Consider the following 17507-nt stretch of genomic DNA (forward strand, 5'->3'; position numbering starts at 1 on the left):
AAAAGTAACCAGCCATAATGGAAACAATGTGTAAAATGACTCACACTAGAAACATCAGACATGATAATAGGCAAGAGACTGTGTTAAGTGAAAGAAGCATGTGACCCATTTGCTACTAACAGTGGGTGCCTCTATTCAGAAACAGAACTATGAAACAAGTAGAAAAAAAAATTACCCATTCCTGAAAAAATACTTATTTATGCAAAATAAAATTAGAATAGGATAGAAAAGAACAGAAAGGCCTGCAAGCAACATCCTACCTTTCTTTTATGTGTTAGTGAAAATGAGAGCTATTTTGTGAAGAAGAAATACTGCAGAGAGGTAACTACAGCACAATCTTGTTTTGCACAATGATCTGGTTATAGGAGCCCACCAGGTATGTGCACTAGCCTCCACATATAATGGTCTCATTTTTTAGCAATTGTTTTGCATATAAATTTTAAAAATGTAAATGTTTACTTTTATTGGTGAACAGCTTCCATGGCATCACATAAAACACAGCATTTCCCTACTACAGTACTAATATGACATTGTTTTAAATTTCTTGGGCCCAATTCTGCCACTCCTGATTAATGTGTATGCCTAAACATGCATTTAGCAGCCTAACTTTGGGCACCCAATTTTGAAAATCTAGGACCTACATTTTCAAAAGGGGTTACTGTTTCTAGGTGCCCAGCATTACATACCTCATAGAGATCTGATTTCTGGAAGGTGCTGAGCAGCAATTATCTGAAAATCAGGCACTGTCAACAAGTGTTTGAAGTTGGATGCCCAAAATGGAGCCAGTCAACCTCACTGACTACTTTTGAAATTCTTGGCCTTAATCTTTAAGTTTAAAAATTCTGGTTAATGATTTCAAATGAGGGTTTTGCTTTGTTTTCGGTTGTTCACCATACTTACCACTTGCAAGATGCTTGAAACACTTTCCCATGACACTTCAACAATGTTGTCACCTCCATCAACCATACCTTGGTAACCCTGAGACAAGAGAAACATATTTTAGAAAACCTGACATGTCATTCTGCATAGTATTTTACTACTGGGGTGATGGTCATGTTGTACATTTATTTATATATATATATATGCAATATGCATATATTTTAGACAGTAGTACTCTCCCAAGCTCCACCCACAACTTTAGCCCCACTGACATGAACCACAAAAATTATACACTATTCACAGTAAATTGTCTTGATGTTCACAATATGATCGTATGTGCCACTTGGTTTTAATGGGCTTCTTAAGCTCCCCCCTTGAGGTATATGAATGTACCCATAGGCCCTGTAGGCTCATGAGGCTTGGTGGTATCTCCCAAAAACCACTACTTGTGGCACTGACATGAGTCATCGCTCTCAAACTCTGAGGATCTGTGGCCCTCTCTCTCATTTTTTTACATAAAGGATGAAAAAGTTAACAATACTGACAGTTAAATAACCATCACCGGATTGCTGAGTTAACCCTCCACTAAGATGAATGGTGTGGTTCATGCCTCTCAGAGCTAGTGTTCCAGCCTCTCTGAAGGCTCATCTCTGCATCAGTTACACTCAGTTCATGTTTTTTTTGAAGATTTCTTCACAACCATGACATCTAGAGACTTACTTATAAAAATTAAAGGTGAGATTCTGAAGAAAAGTGGCTTCAGAGAAGTGCCAGTATGGGATATACATAGATAGCTAGTATAAGGGAATGGCAATATATCTGCTGTGCATTAAAGGTTACACATTCTATTATTTTTGAAGAACCATGAAGTACTGGGGACAGACTAAGGGGAAAGCAAGTGCGTTTATGGTCTCCACAAAGGAAAGAAAAGTGATTCTGACATTTATTATTTAGAAAGCATTATTTAAATATATTTTAAAGTAATGGGGAAAATCTTGAAACATCTCAGAGCAAAACAGAATCAAAAGCAACAAGCAAAACTGGATTACAAAGAACGAATGGGGTCAGACGCTCTTTTTCACACAACTAATGGTGAAGGAAATGTAGCGGAGGCAATGTACCTGGATTTTGGTAAAGCATTTAAAACAGCGCCTCAAAACCTAAATTCAAATTGGCTGGGAAAATCATTGGATACGGTTAAAAGGCAATGTATCTTGATGAGAAGAGGAAAGATGTCTAGTGGGAAGCTGTAGGGCTCAGCGATAATCTGGTTTCATTAATTCACTATGTAGTATTAACAACAGGATACTGACATTTGCAGATTCTAATTTATTGGGAAGTGCTGCAAAAGATGGTGAGAGGAATGAAATAAAATGAAATTTAATCTGGAAAAATACAAGCTAGTATATCTGATAGGAAAGAAATTTAGAGCTGCTATTCAACCTTGTGGACATTAAATTAAAAGTGGATGCAGTCCAATATGGTAACAAAATTGGGCAAAGTGGCTTGTGGCTGCATGTGCAGAGTAATCATGTTATAGAGCAAAGAGTTAACGGTCCTTCTCTATAGGACTCTGGCAGGATTGCACCTCAGTCTGGGGAATCTGAATACTAAAAAGTTGGGGCTGTAAATTGGAGGGAGTTCAGAGAACAACAGAAATGATTGATTATGAGCTGGAGGGATTAGTAATGAGGAAAGATCAAAAGCATAAATATTTTTTGTTTCACTAAGTGATTACTCGGGGAACCTGATAAGCCTACCAATGTTTAATGGGCATAAAAGGTTACAGATGGAGAAAAAAGTACTTAGGGTGACCCAAAGGAGTAATAAGATAAAATCAGTAAGAAGAAATTATATACTGTGTAAAATATTATGAGTATCATCCTGAGTGACTGTGAATTCTCTGAAGGGAAGTCTCACATGGTTTATGGCATAGGCTCAAAAGGGAAGTGGTAGAAGCTTCTTCCCAAAGTATACTGGAGAAATAAATATATTTTAGGTGCAATCATGCACTGGGTAAAGGAATAGACAGGCTTCACGAAAGGTCTTTCAGATGCTAATTTCTGTGATTTTTCTATGTTTTACTTACTCTTAGGATACATCTAAACAAGGTCTCTAGAAACTGAAGTATTTGGTAACACATTTCCCTCCAAGGTAAGCAGAATACTGGAAAAATGCATGTGTGAACACACATGCATACAGGCACATACACACACACACACCACAAAACCAGGTTTTCTTCAGTATGAATTAATTTAGACTTTTAATTTTGATGCTTTCCATCTGAATCTGAGTAAAGTGCATCAAATGTCCTCACAGCAAGAAATGCTCAGTTGCAGTCCAACTGGAGACAAGAAGGTTTCAACAAGTTATTCACTAACCAGAAGAGGTCCCTTGATCAGAAAGCAAAGAACCCAAAATATTCTTTATGTCACAATCAATATGGGACAAAAGGCTCTTTCCCCACTGGTGCTCAAGCTATCTTCCTTCATGCATAAATTCATATTTTATAAGGCTAGAGGGAGACCATTATGCTCATCTGGTGTGAACTCCTCTATAAGACAGGCCACAGAACCTCCCTGAATTAATTTCTGTTTGAACTAGAGCAGAGGTTTCAAAACTATCGGTTGCAAAGTCCCAACGGGGCTGCACTGAGGGATCAGGGTGAGGAGGGGGATCTGCCCAGCAGGGGAAGCGGGTGGGGCTCCATGCAGGAGGGGCACTCTTGGCTGCTGGGGCTCCATGTTGGCTTTCTGCCCATATCACTTTCCCAAAGCTGCAGCTGAACAAGCTACCTAGCAGCAGTTACTCTCCTCTGCTGAGGAGGCCAGTGGGGACTATGCAAGCAGGAAGCAGAAGGCTACACCCCATGAGTACTGACCCCTCTGTTGGATAGAACCCTCCCCAACCCCAGGCCTTCAACACCTAGGACTATGGGGCTCCTAGGTGCTTCCACAGTACAAACAAACAATAACAGCAGTAGCAGCAAAGAAAATGGTGAGGAAGTGGGCCTTTGGGAGCCACCATATACATAGGTGTAGACACCAGATTCTTATAGTGTCCCACAAAACCAAATAGAATCCAACAGACTGCTCTATCTCAGAGACATCTAAAACTATTAGCCTCCATCAGTCTCAAAGGGTGGACCATCAAAACAGAGCCTTTGCCCCAACAGAACAGCTGCATTTGATACAAAGCAAGCAGGAAGGGACAGACAAAAGTATTTAGAAAAGAACAAACGAGTTAGCAACTCCTGCTGAATTACTATTATACCAGGCTATTTTTTTTTCTATTTAGTTATTCTTTTTTATTTAATTAGTGGTTCACTTGCTGAATGCTAGTGTTCAAGAAAGTGAGGAACCAAATTTCACTGAGTATTAAGTCCCTAAAACATAGCATAGCACCCACTGTGGAAGTTTTCCCACAGAGTTCTGCCAATGTACACCCCTGTGTTTTCACTTCTAGCCTGTCAGAAGTAGACTGCCAATCAAGATGAATTATGTAAAATTCTGTGGTTTAGTGATGGGCAAACATCCACCAGGGACTACATGTCCAATCCTGTAAGATGCTGTCATAAGGTTTAAAAGGGATTATGAGGGTTTAAAAACCTTAGTACCTCTCATTATGAACTCGATACCTAACAGGATTGAGTCCAAAATGAGAACCACTAATTATCACTCATCTCCAATTAGTGATTATACCAAATTTAATTCCTGGAGTTCAGAGGTGAAATATTAACCTAGCCTCCAGAAACAATATGGTATTTTTAAATATATTTCTATCTCTCGGAGCTAGAGCTTTCACACCTTGATAAAAATAAACTCAGCAGTATTAATACTTTCTGTGAGGACAGAATGCTCTTCTGATGTCAATCCAGGAGGTGACTGACTATATGTTAATAAATAGTACAGCGGGTACCCATACTGAGTAGTACATTACTCCATGAGCGATGGGTTTGCTTGCAAACCAACATGAGTAAAGGCTATTCCAGATTAACTCCAGGAGTGGACACTCTTATGCTACAATAAAATTGCCTTATTCCACATTAGCTAATCCACTCTGGAAGTGCATTACACTAATTCAGAATAAGGCAGTCTTATTCCAGAATTTGGGTGTCTACACTGGGAGTTAATCAGGAATAATTAATCTGCTTTAAATTTACACCCTATTTTATTCCAGATTAATGTTCATGTTTAGTCAATCCTTAAGGATGATAGAATTGTTAGGGGGAGTATTCCCAGATACTTGAACCCTGAATTCTCATATTCCTTTACTGCAAATTTAGAATATAGTTTCCAGGACTAAAATCAACAATTTAGGAGTTTCCAAATGCCCTTGTTTTTGGGGGATCAAAATTGTGCTCTTATTCATTATTCTATAACAACTGCTAATTTTCCTTATACTCTGGGGTCAATTTTCCTTTGGGTTATTATCAAGCAGCACAAAGTACTTCAAAGAATTGTATTGGGCTCATTAAATTAATATCTGTTTACACATATAGTAAAACATCTCCATAAATAAACATGCTGCTATAAAGGAGCTCAATCCTATTCCACAGCCAGTTTGTTCTTGCCCAGTTCAAAGCTGTGCCCATTACAGCTACACTTTGCCTGAATGTGGGGCTACTTTTTGCCACAACTGCAGAGTTCTTGACCCTGCAGAAGAAACTAGTAAAGAGGATGAAACAATTTTATGTGGCATCGGAGGAAGCATTTATGGGATGGACTGCCTTTGGCTCATCAACTTTAATAAGTCAGGCTGAAAATTTCAAGGCCTTTAATTTCACCAATTGGCTCTAAACAGAAATATTTTTAACCCTCAGGTTTTTGGTGGTGTTTTTGTTTTGTTTTGTAACCTCCCAGAGCAGCTTCACTCCACCAGAGAGGTTGATCACATCATGGAACAGGCCACCCAAATAACCCGAGAGAACTTGCTTCAATACAAAAACAACCAACCACTGACCACACTCCTCAAACTGGAACCTACACGGGGTATCATCAAACAATTATAACCCTTACTTGATGTGGATCATACCCTGAAAGAAATTTTTCCCAAAACCTCTCTTCTAGTCTTCCAAAGACCCCCCAACATCTCCAAGCTCAACATCAGAAGCTCCCCAGAGGCTAGAACACACCAATTCAGAGCGGTACCACATACTGCCAGAAAAACAGATGGAAAACCTACAGACATGTCTCTGCTATAATGATCAATACCCCTACATGTGTCTATCATGACATGTGGTGTACCTCATCCAGTGCATCAAATGTCCCAACAGCTATGTGGGTAAAACTAGACAATCACTGTGCTCTTTAATGAACTCATCCAGAAAAATGATAAAAGACAAAAACACCCTATCACCCATAGGCGAACATTTTTCACAATACAAGCTGACCTACCAGTACTCATCCTCAAAAGAAACCGTCAAAATACAAGCCTTCAAAATACAAGCAGGAGAACTTAAATTCATAACTTTCCTAGACACTAAAAATCATAGTCTCAACAGACACACTGGTTTTATGGCTCTTTACAACAATTGGTAATCTACTAGCCCTTCTTTGTTCTATGGACTGTAGCAGTGCTAATTGACCGCTTCATTTTAAGTGGTTTCTTGCAACACGCATTAACCCCGTATGTTTAATGATCTTGTATTTAGCTGTGACACTGTGGTTACCTTTTCCAGACCAGAAGAACAGCTCTGTGCAGCTTGGAAGCTTGTCTCTTCCACCCACAGAAGTTGGTCCAATAAAAAAATATTACCTCCCCCCACCCTTTGTCTTTCTCTGGGACCAACATGGTTACAACAGTACTGCAAACTGCATATTTCTAAGGCATTTGTATGCACCCATGAAAGAAAAATGACTGCGTGATTAATCAACACCCAAATCAAAGAAGAATAACTGGTGACTGCCTACAGTGTAATGTTGAAAGGGTTGAACTAGAAGCAGATTTCTCTCTCACAGGCATGTCCCCTACTCACAACGAATCATATGCTCCTGTGTTCCAGACCTACACAAGTGTAAACAAGACAGAATGTTACTCTTTGTTGGAATCCCTGCTCTGCTACAGTAACTCCATTGTACATCAATATTCACCTCACGCAACTTCTACAGATTCATGTCTTCAAACTGTAGTAATTAATCTGTGATTATCCCCAATTTGCCTTATCCTGGAAGGCATTAACAAAGCTAAAAATTGCAGAATATCAACAGTTACATATTTGAGTGTATTAAGTGGTCTACTAAAGTATGACAGAATGCATCCCTGTGTTCACACCCTACATACCATTGTAATAATTTTTGTATAAAATATGCCTTGTGAGGTATCACTGGAAAACTAATAACTTGCTGGTCAATAATATCATAATGAAATGTGTGTGGCAACATTATATGCAAAGTTATGAATTCCCCCTGAATAATATTAGTTGCACATGTTCAAACCCACTAGCCCTGATTAGGCAGGACTGGTCAAGCAGGTCTTAAACTAAGGAATGGGTGTTTAACTCAATTTACGTATAAGTTGTAACATATAACAGTGTCTTCAGACAACAAGAGGGGGAAGACAGAAGACAAGAAAAATCTGCATTTCAGCAAACAGAGGTGAAAAGAAACAGGGTGCAAAATCTTTCACCGCCCTCCTTTACTGTTTGAATGAATTTTGCCTAGGGCTTGTCCTCAAGAAAATGCATTTCAAAGGATGACTGAACTATTAAAGTAAGGGGCAAAACCCCTCCAAGTTAACTCTTCCTATCCATCTCTCACTCTTTCACCAAAGAAGGCAAAAGAAACCTGCCCATTTGACTTTGGGGAGAGATCCTGACCTGAAGTTTGGTCAGCCCTGTTGCTGGAAGCATATGGTAAGAAGTTCACCTTGAACCAAGTCTTGTTTGTTAAGTTTAGGAAGCATTTTATCTTTATTTCTCTTGTAACCATTTCTGACTTTAATGCCTTATACGGGTACTTGCTTAGAACGTATCTCCTTGAAGTTAAATAAGCTTGTTTTATTCATTAATCAAAACTAATCCAGTGTTATGTTTAAACTGAATTGTGTGGGTAACTCCATTTAGGGTAGCAAACTGTTGTTTATTGATCCCCTTAGATGGGAAACAGACCTAATATAACTGCACTGTCCAGAAAAGGGCTGGACAGTGCAGATTATACTTTTTGGGTGGGAAATTTGGAACTGGGCATGTGTTGGGGTCACCTGCAAGTGGAACTCAAGGCTGCTGGAAGTCCGAGAGTAGCTGGTGTTTGCTGACAAGCTGCTGGGGCCAGGGTTGCTGGACCAGGGCTGTGGCTATACACAAACACTCAGAGTGTAACCTGCATACTGTTTGTGAGAAGTCCAGGTTGGGAGCTATAGCAGGAAAGCACTGTGAGGCACCCCAAGCTGCAGGGCAAGGGTGACATAACCCCTCACTGGTCTGGATTGCACCCCGGAATGTCATATAAAGACATATTTCAACATTTCTGGTCAATTTAAGAACAGGTTAGTCTTGGAAAGGCATGGAAAGTGAATGAATGTGAGCAGTCCTGAGCTAGGAACTCCAGGAGCAGCCAAGACTGAGAAGGCTTGAACTGAACACTTATCCTATTAATTTAAGGGTAAATAAAGTCAGGAAGAGGGTCAATTTTTTACTTCCCAGTGTGAGGATGATCCTCCAGAGGCACAGACATGACATGGGGGGGGTCTTACGTGCCAGGCCCTTACTGCTATACTCCCTGCAGCAGGGAAAAGAGTGTGCAGCTCAACATCCATACATCACACTGATCCTCAGCTGCATTTTGGACCCTTTATGACCGCTGTAGCCTGGCTTGAGTAAGAGAATCCTTCACACTGCTCTACCACAGGATAAAGAGAACAGCCATATAGTCCATGTACACAGACGCAACAGGGCAGGACAGTAACACAGGAGCTTTAAGTCATCTTTGCATACTGCTTCTTGACTTGCACTCTGTGTATTTTGGCTGCACCCAAGGATCTGTCCCTAAGGCTTCAACCCCAACGTCTGTCCACTCTCACTTCCCCATATCATCATGATGCAGGACCCAATCCATACTTCACTGCCAGTCATCCATTAAGTCATACAATAGGGGTAGCAAACCATGCAGATTGCAGACATATTAATTTCAAACCATGGAGGGGCAGGGAATGAAGGGGTAGAATTAATATTTTCCTATTACAAAAAGAGAATTGGTATGCAAATAAGCAGAGCACTGTGCTCCAGAAATCTTTTGTGCTGTGCTGCCACAACAACCAGCTTCTGAATACGTGGTGTGCTCATTAGCTTGCCAATTCCTAGAATCCCCTTGCAACTCACAGCTAATTTGTAGTCCTTCTGACAAGAGTTTAGATTTTGAGGGGGCAGAGCAAGAAGTTCTTTGGCTGTCTTTCTTGCAAGCTAAAATTGTGGAAAGCTTTTACCATATTTAGCCTCAGAATAACCTACATCATATTTCATAACATAGTCGAATTAATTTCTGCATTTTGAAACAAAACTTTGAAGTGTCCAAAATAACAAAATTTGCTTGATGGTTGTTTTTCAAATAGCTGTTATTTTTTCTTTCAACCCTAAACTCATGTCCTTTTTAAAACTGCCACAGACTATTGGATAAACCATATGTACACATTATTCTGAAACACATATAAATGTATATGTTGCTTATGTTACTATACAAACTTCAGTGAATGCCTTATGCCAAGTAACTTTTACAGCTTAATGTGTCCAGCATTAGGAATAGCTTACATTAAAAAACAAAAGCAAAAAACAAACAAAAAAACTCCTTTACAATGTGTTTTATAGCTCTAGTGTCTGAACTCTGAGTATAAACAGATATGGATGAAAATGAATAAATAATCAAGTTTAAAAATATAAACAGTGTGTTAGGTAAATACAAACTAGCAAATGCTGTATTTTCTAGCACTTCTATAATTAAATTTGGTTTATATGACAAACTAAAATCACCTTTAATTAGCAAAACTGCATCCCACATTTTAGCCTAGGTAAAATGTTTATTTTGGTTTATAAACTTCTAAAACATAAGAACAGAAGAACAGCCATACTAGGTCGGACCAATGATCCATCTAGCCCAGCATCCTGTCTTCTGACAGTGACCAGAACAGGCAATCATCGAGTAATCCATCCCCTGTCACCCACTCCCAGCTTCTGGCACTCAGAGGCTTGGAACAGCTAGTGCATAGGGTTGCATACCTGACCATCTTGGCTAATAGCCATTGATGGACCTAATCTCCAGGAATTTATCTAGTTCGTTTTTGAACCCTGTTATAGTTTTGGCCTTCACAACACCCCTTGCCAATGAGTTCCATGGGCTGTGCATTGTATGAATAAGTACTTTCTTTTGTTTGTTTTAAATCTGCTATCTATTCATTTCATTGGATGACCCCTGGTTCTTGTATTATGTGAAGGAGTAAACTACAGTAGCTTATTCACTTTCTCCATACCAGTCACCATTTTATAGACCTCCATCCTATCCCCTCTTAGTCCTCTCTTTTCCCAGCTGAACAGTCCCAGTCTTTTTTAATCTCTCCTCATATGGAAGCTGTTCCCTACCCTTATTCGTTTTGTTGTCCTTCTCTGTACCTTTTCCAATTCTAATAGATCTGCTTTTGAGATGAGGTGATCAGAACTGCACGCAGTATTCAAGGTATGGGCAAAACCATCGATTTACATAGAAGTATTATGATATTGTCTGTCTTTTTATCTATCGCAGTGGTTTTCAACCTGTGGTCCATGGACTCCCTTGGGGGTTCACGGACTATGTCTAAGGGGTCTGTGGAACACTTAGACTGAAAACTGACTGAACAGAATTCAACTATATATACAGACAATAGATTTCCAAAGGAGTCCACACCTCCTTTTCAATTATTTTAGGGGTCCACAAATGAAAAAAGGTTGAAAGCCACTGATCTATCCCTTTCCTAATTGTTTCTAACATTCTGTTCGCTTTTTTAACTCTTGCAGCGCATTCAGTGGATGGTTTCAGGGAACTGTCCACAATGACGCCAAGATCTCTTTCTTGAGTGGTAACAGCTCATTTGGACCCCATCATTTTGCATGTATAGTTGGGATTATATTTTCCAATGTTCATTACTTTGCATTTATCAACACTGAATTTCATCTGCTATTTTGTTGCCCAGTCACCCAGTTTTGTGAGTCTGTAACTCTTCGCAGTCTGCTTTGGACTTAACTATCTTGAATAATTTTGTACATCTGCAAAATTTTGCTACTTCACTGTTTACCCCTTTTTCCAGATCATTTATGAATAAGCTAAACAACACTGGTCCCAGTACAGATCCCTGGGACACACAACTATTTACCTCCCTCCATTCTAAAAACTGACCATTTATTCCTACCCTTCGTTTTCTGTCTTTTAACCAGTTACTGATCCATGAGAGAACCTCCCATGTTATCCCATGATTGCTTTACTTTTAAAAACTAAAGGCTTCTAAAGGAGAACTGATATAATGCCAACATACAATACAAATGGGCCCTCTGTTTAAAATGTTTACTGTATTCCAATATTCACATACTTTAAAGTTAAAATGTATCTCTTTATTAAATCAGAGTACAATATTGGCATTTTCCTGTAACATTTACATAAATAGTTTTCTCCTTTTGATGTACACGTATATGTCTTTCAAATTTCCATATCCCATGCAATTTGAATGTAACTTCACTTACATATACATCAATCACAGACACAATATTTCTGATATTTGGAAAGAAGTGGATAGGACTTCATTGTGTAGCCTGTCATTGTGTAGCCACTGCTCCCCTTAGTTTGCAGAATGGGAAAGACTGTCCAGCGGCTATAGAACCAGCTGCAGAGTACTCCTGTCATGTAATCTTTCTGTGCCTCAGTTCCCTATCTGTAAACTGGGAATAACACTACTTTCCTGCCTCACAGGGGTACTGTCAGAATAAATACCTCAAAAGTTGTAAGATGCTCATACTAGAGTAAAGGGGGGGGGGGGGGCGCTAGATGAATACCTTACAGAAGGTATTCAGGTATAGATAGACAGGTCATTGCTGCATAATGCAAGGCCTGATCCCATCAACTACCACAGCTAAGTCTTCTCAATATTCCCAACCCCTTGCTCTTGTATGCAGAAAAGGTCTGGAACCAGAACTCAAACTTCTATTTTAATTAGAATATCATCTCTTGGTCATTACCAGATAAATTACCTTTCATGGGTAAAAAAGGCTTTTGGTATAACCACAAGGAACACCATGTGTAACAATCTGAGTTTTTACACCATTAAAGTCCATTTGAAATTTCCACAAGAACAAGGTCCAAACACATTCAAAAATCAAATACAGATGGAATACAATAGGAAAACTAACCTCATAGATAAAATATACTTTAGCTTCTACGTAGATTCCCATACGCACTACTGCACGTACCGCAGCATTCATACCTGGGAAGAGAAAGGGAATTCATTTATTACAAAATTATGCAAGGTTATCTCAATTTTCTAATATTAACTTGAAATACCTTTGTCTAAAACAAAATCCAACAACAACAACAACAACGAAGGAATTGGAAGCTATAAATTGTTCCTAAACAGGAAAAAAAAGCTTTTACTGTAACAGAAATGTACATACTGACAATGCAGCCAGCTCTATAAGTTGAAGGGGGCAGAGTTATTTGTTTTAGTACCATCATTATATGGACACTGAACAGGGGAGCTTGATGAAATTGTCAAGGTATTATCAGAATAAACAGTAATTAGAAAGTGGTGACTGATAAATGACATGAGACTGGTGGTTTGGCACCTTGCAATTTGCAAGACTTACAGGCACAATTCAGTGCCTGCCTCCCCTCACTCCAGAGGGGAAAGTAAGCTGTGCCAGCATTTTTTCCTGGTCCAGCTTACTTTCTTCCAAACCAGCTCAGCTGCACAGATGGTGTGTTGTCGAAGAGCAGAACCACATGATTGCGGGAGGAGGGGGGAGTAGCAAGCCAGTGCCAGCGGTTCTCCCCTTGAGTACACATCTGTGATGTGGATAGCATGGGTAAGGGAGGGCCTTATGGCACCTTACTCCCCTGTGCGGGGATGTTCTGCAGCTCACAATGGAGCCCGTAGTACTCTTTTCATAGATGCCTGACAAATTGAAACACTTGGCTGAATGATGTCATACTTGTGTAAATCAGTATTAATACTTCCATTTATTAAGCAGCAAATATGTTCCACAGAACCATTTTATAGCACATCCAATGGGTGTCAATTCAAAGAGTCTAAAAGAATGTGGTGTCTATTATAATGGCTCTCTCCATCTACCGTGGCGAATATTACTCATGAAAAAAAACATGGAGAATTACCAACAGACCCCAGGCATAAGAAACAAATACAGAGCTACAAGAGAGGGGCAAGGAAGCTGAGAGACTTCTCTAACAGCTGATCAGCACTCTCCTTGGATTTATAGATACAACACAGCATCAAATATAGTATAGTATCTACAGTCCCCCAGATCAATAGGATTCATTTGTTACTGGAAATAGCAAAGAAATAGATCAGCTCTGCTGATGATGTAGGTCAAAATAATCCCTGATTTGAAACTCATGAGATGATCAAACCACACAACAGAGTTGACCTGAATCTCCAAACCCACAAACGAAGTCATGCATATGGCCTGTCCTCAGGGAGCCTAGATACTATCACGGCCAGGGAAGTATTTAAAGACCCACTGAACTAACCTCTTTGTGAATGTTGAAATTGATTAGTGTGAAGGTCCCAGTGACCCTGACCCCTCAAGTGCCTCTTACTTAGGAACACAACACAAATAAAGTATCTGTTATTAAACAGAAGTCTCTTATTGTGGAAGAACTGAACATTAAGGGTATGTCTACACTAGAGACCTGTACTGATGCAGCTGTAAGATCTCTCGTGTAGCCACTCTATGTCAATGGGAGAGCACTCCCCTATTGATATTTAACCACCCCCAACAAACGGCAGAAGCTATGTCAGCAGGAGAAGCCACGTTACTATTTTTAGCATGCCAGTTTGATGAGAGCCAGTGCAAGTATGCCTACATGGGCAGGGAATAGCACCCCAGCTCCAAGTGTAGGCATACCCAGTGAGGAAAACAAGTCTGTCAGCTAGGGAGAGCAAGACAGTAGCAAATATCCATTCAAAGAGGCAATTCTCCTTCCAGAAACCACATACACTTTGGGTCAGGTTTTTTAAATCAATGCAGCTACATCAATTTCCACTGGTTGAAGATCTGGCCTTTCAAGTATCGACCAAGGCCAGGGAGGATGCAGTAATCGCTGTAGAGTGTGGCACAAGGCACTCTTCACCTCCAAAATCTGTTCTCTATGGCATTTGCGGTCTCTGCCAACTGAAGAGCAAGAAGAGATGCACGTGTCGCTTAGCATACTAACATTTTTATGCAGAATACTGTTTCTCTAAACCAAGTCTCTACAGATACTGATGGTTAATTACATCCCTATAGTGATGAACAGGATAAAGGCCATGCTTCTTTTTAGAACTATCAGCTGCTTTTGGTTCCCTTGATTTGTCTATAGGGTCTTACAGATGTGTTCAGAATGGCCATTCATTGAGTTTTCTCCTTCCCCACTTTCATCCTTCTGGAAAGCTCTCACCTGCTGCATCCTTCAGGGTTCCACCTTGTCACCTTTCCTGTTCAACATGCATGAGCCGATTCCAAGATGTTTTGCAGATATAATAAATACTGACCAACACAGAGTTCTGTGTCTGTCTTCCACCGACTAACAGTTTCATTAGCCCAAGTCTGCGACTGACTGGAAGGAAAATGGACAGGCTGAGATTCAAAATGGATGTAACTTGCACCAGCTAAAACAGAAGAGATTCTTGTGGGCATGAAGAAGCATTTAATGGACTGGGCAAAGGCATCACCTGCATCATCTGCTGACAATGCATGCCTGCCTCTTGTCAATGTTTTCTAAATTAAGCTCCTAATGGATCGGTCACTGAGCCTCGTTTTTCAGGTTATAGCTACAACAGATTTATTTTAATCATCTGTGGCTTGTGAGGAGTCTGATCACCCCCTTCTAATGCAGAATTCTTCCCAGCCAGTAACACCTTTGCACCTCCAGACTACGCTATGGTAATAACCCATACTTAGACCTAACATCTAAGACCACCTTGCAGCTTCAGCTCGAGCAAAATATAACTGTCTTCTGCCCAACCAGAGGAGACCTGCGAACACAACACTCATGATCAGGTCTTTGTATTGTTTCTCTCTCCCGCTCCTGGGTTCAACTCAAGGTGCTGGTGATAATCTTTAAAACCCTGAAATGTCAAGGACACATTAACTGCATCACATCTCTTAAGGCCGGGGAGGGAAGCACTTTCTTTTCAGCTATCTGGGGCTGAACCTGCCAGTGACTTCGATTGTCAACTCTTTGGAGGAAGGGCCGTGTTCGTGTTCTGTCTTTTGTGATACAGCATGGCCAGAGGGCAACAGGAGAGCCTTCTTCCCTGTACAGGGAAGAAAGTTTACTATAGATTAAAGCACCTGAAGCTAATTGGAGCACCTGAAGCCAGTCACTTGATAAAAACCCCCTGCTTCAATCAAACAAGAGGAGGAGCTGAAGCAGAGTGGATTGGTGTTGAAGTAGAGAGCAGTTTGGAGGGAAGCAGAGGAGAGTTTGAAGAAGTGCTGTGGTGGGCTAAGAAGACCAAGACCCTAGGTAAAGGGGCACCTGGTTTGTGCAGAGGGAGGGCAGGAAGCCCCACAAGCTGAAGGGCAGGAGAGGGAAGTAGCTCAGGGGAAGGAACTGCTAGTTCAAGCGATTTACTGCTATCCCTGGGCTGGGACCCGGAGTAGAGGGCGGACCCGGGTCCCTCCCTCTCCACTACCCTTCTCTGGGTTACTAGTGGGGCAGTTAATATCCCAGTTAAGGGGCAAGAAATGGTGCCCTGAACACCCCCCCCCCGCCTGCCCCCAAGAAGAGAAAACGGGAGACTCATGATAGTAGTGCCGGCAATTTGCCACACGTGGTGTTAGCAGTGGGATCTACGCGCTGGGGACTTAAACCAGGGTTAGCCAAAACCCTCCCATCCCTAAGATGGGCGACGTGGTCAAGGCCCTAATACAAGCCACTGCAGCCCAGCAGGAGGCTACCTGGGTCCAAGCAACCGCCCAACAGGAGGCGACGCGGATGCAGCAGGAGACTAATCGTCTGTTGGTGAGTCAGGCTGCCCAGGACCGAGCCCTGCTGCAAGAGCTGGTGAACCAGAGGAAGGCCCTTATGGAGCTGAACCACAACTGCGACGGGACCCGGACCATACGGGCCAGCTACTGCCTACAGAAAATGACACGGGAGGATGATGTGGAGGCATACCTCCTGGCTTTTGAAAGAGCAGCCCTGCGGGAGGCCTGGCCCCAAGATCAGTGGTCTGGTATCCTTGCCCCGTTCCTGCGTGAGGAGGCCCAGAAGGTAGTCTACGATATGGCCGTGGAGACTGCAGCAGATTACCCCCAACTGAAGGCAGAGATCCTGGGCAGATCCAGAGTAACAACGGTGTTGCGAGCCCAGAGGTTCCATGGGTGGAAGCATATGGAGGACAAGACACCCCGATCGCAATTGTTTGACCTGATCCACCTGACTCGGAAATGGCTGCGCCCTGAGGCCCTCAGCTCTGAGAAGATGATGGAGCTCCTGGTACTGGACCGGTATAGGAGGGGGCTACCACCAGGCCTCCGGGCTTGGGTTGGCCAGACTGACCCCTCCACCTATGATGAGTTGGTCTCCCTCGTGGAAAGACAGCTGGCAGCCCGCGAACTGTTCCAGACCCAAGGGGTGAGACACAGCAAACCAGGAAGCCAGTCCCAAACCCAAGGCCCCGGACTGTCGAGAACTCCAGAACCATAACTAGGAGGAAAGACACCGAGGAATAGCCTGAGGCCAAGAAGGGACCTGGGGGTTTGGAAAGAGAGGGCTGGGTGGGGGGCAGCCAAAGAGCCCCAGGCAGAGGGTGGCAACCAGAATAAGGGGACAGTGTTAACAAGTGTGGGGAATTGGGGCATATAGCAGCCCAATGCCCCAACAGAGAAGAGCCTATGCAATGTAATCTGGGGGATCACGGGGAGCAATGTGGCCTAATTGGCCTGGTAGGGGTCGCAATGACCTCGCATGGGTATACAAGACCAGTAAAAATGAATGGTATCGAGACCATAGCATTAGTAGATTCCGGGAGTGCTGTCACACTGGTCTCGGGGAAGCTGGTGGGGCAAGACCAAGTAACCTGGGCCAAAAACACAGGGGTAACGTGTTCATGGCACCGTAAATTTCTACCCCGCAATCCCGGTACAGATTGAGATCCAGGGGAATACTACCAGGGTGACTGCAGGGGTGGTCCCCGGGCTCCCCTACCCTGTCTTAATTGGTAGGGACTTCCCCAGGTTTGAGGGCTTACTCCCCCCAGTAGAGCCAGGGGAGGGTAGCAACCCCCAGGCTGAGACAGAGGCACCTACAGATAGCCTCACCCCAATGTTTGCTGAATTTGCCCCAGAGTTATTCTCATCCCCCAGAAAACGCCAAAAGTATAGGCAGGAAAGGAGGGCAGATAAAAGATTAGGGACCAGGATTCTAGCAGAGAACCAGAAAACCTCCCTTGTT

The 17507-nt window shown here is 42.0% G+C and overlaps 1 protein-coding gene across 5 annotated transcripts in view; it reads right to left on the reverse strand.

Moving 5' to 3' along the window:
- The window catches only part of PFKP (phosphofructokinase, platelet), an 82858-nt gene that overhangs the window by 55381 nt on the left and 9970 nt on the right, over nucleotides 1-17507 (reverse strand). For all 5 annotated transcript variants that reach the window (XM_074946231.1, XM_074946235.1, XM_074946230.1 and 2 more), the window contains exons 2-3: nucleotides 12242-12315; nucleotides 901-978 (exon numbers count right to left, since the gene is read on the reverse strand). In XM_074946231.1, coding sequence (XP_074802332.1) covers nucleotides 901-978; nucleotides 12242-12315 — 152 coding nt within the window. The remainder of the gene's footprint in view (nucleotides 1-900; nucleotides 979-12241; nucleotides 12316-17507) is intronic.

This window comes from Natator depressus, chromosome 2 (assembly GCF_965152275.1).
Source record: "Natator depressus isolate rNatDep1 chromosome 2, rNatDep2.hap1, whole genome shotgun sequence".
Classification (NCBI taxonomy): Eukaryota; Metazoa; Chordata; order Testudines; family Cheloniidae; genus Natator; species Natator depressus.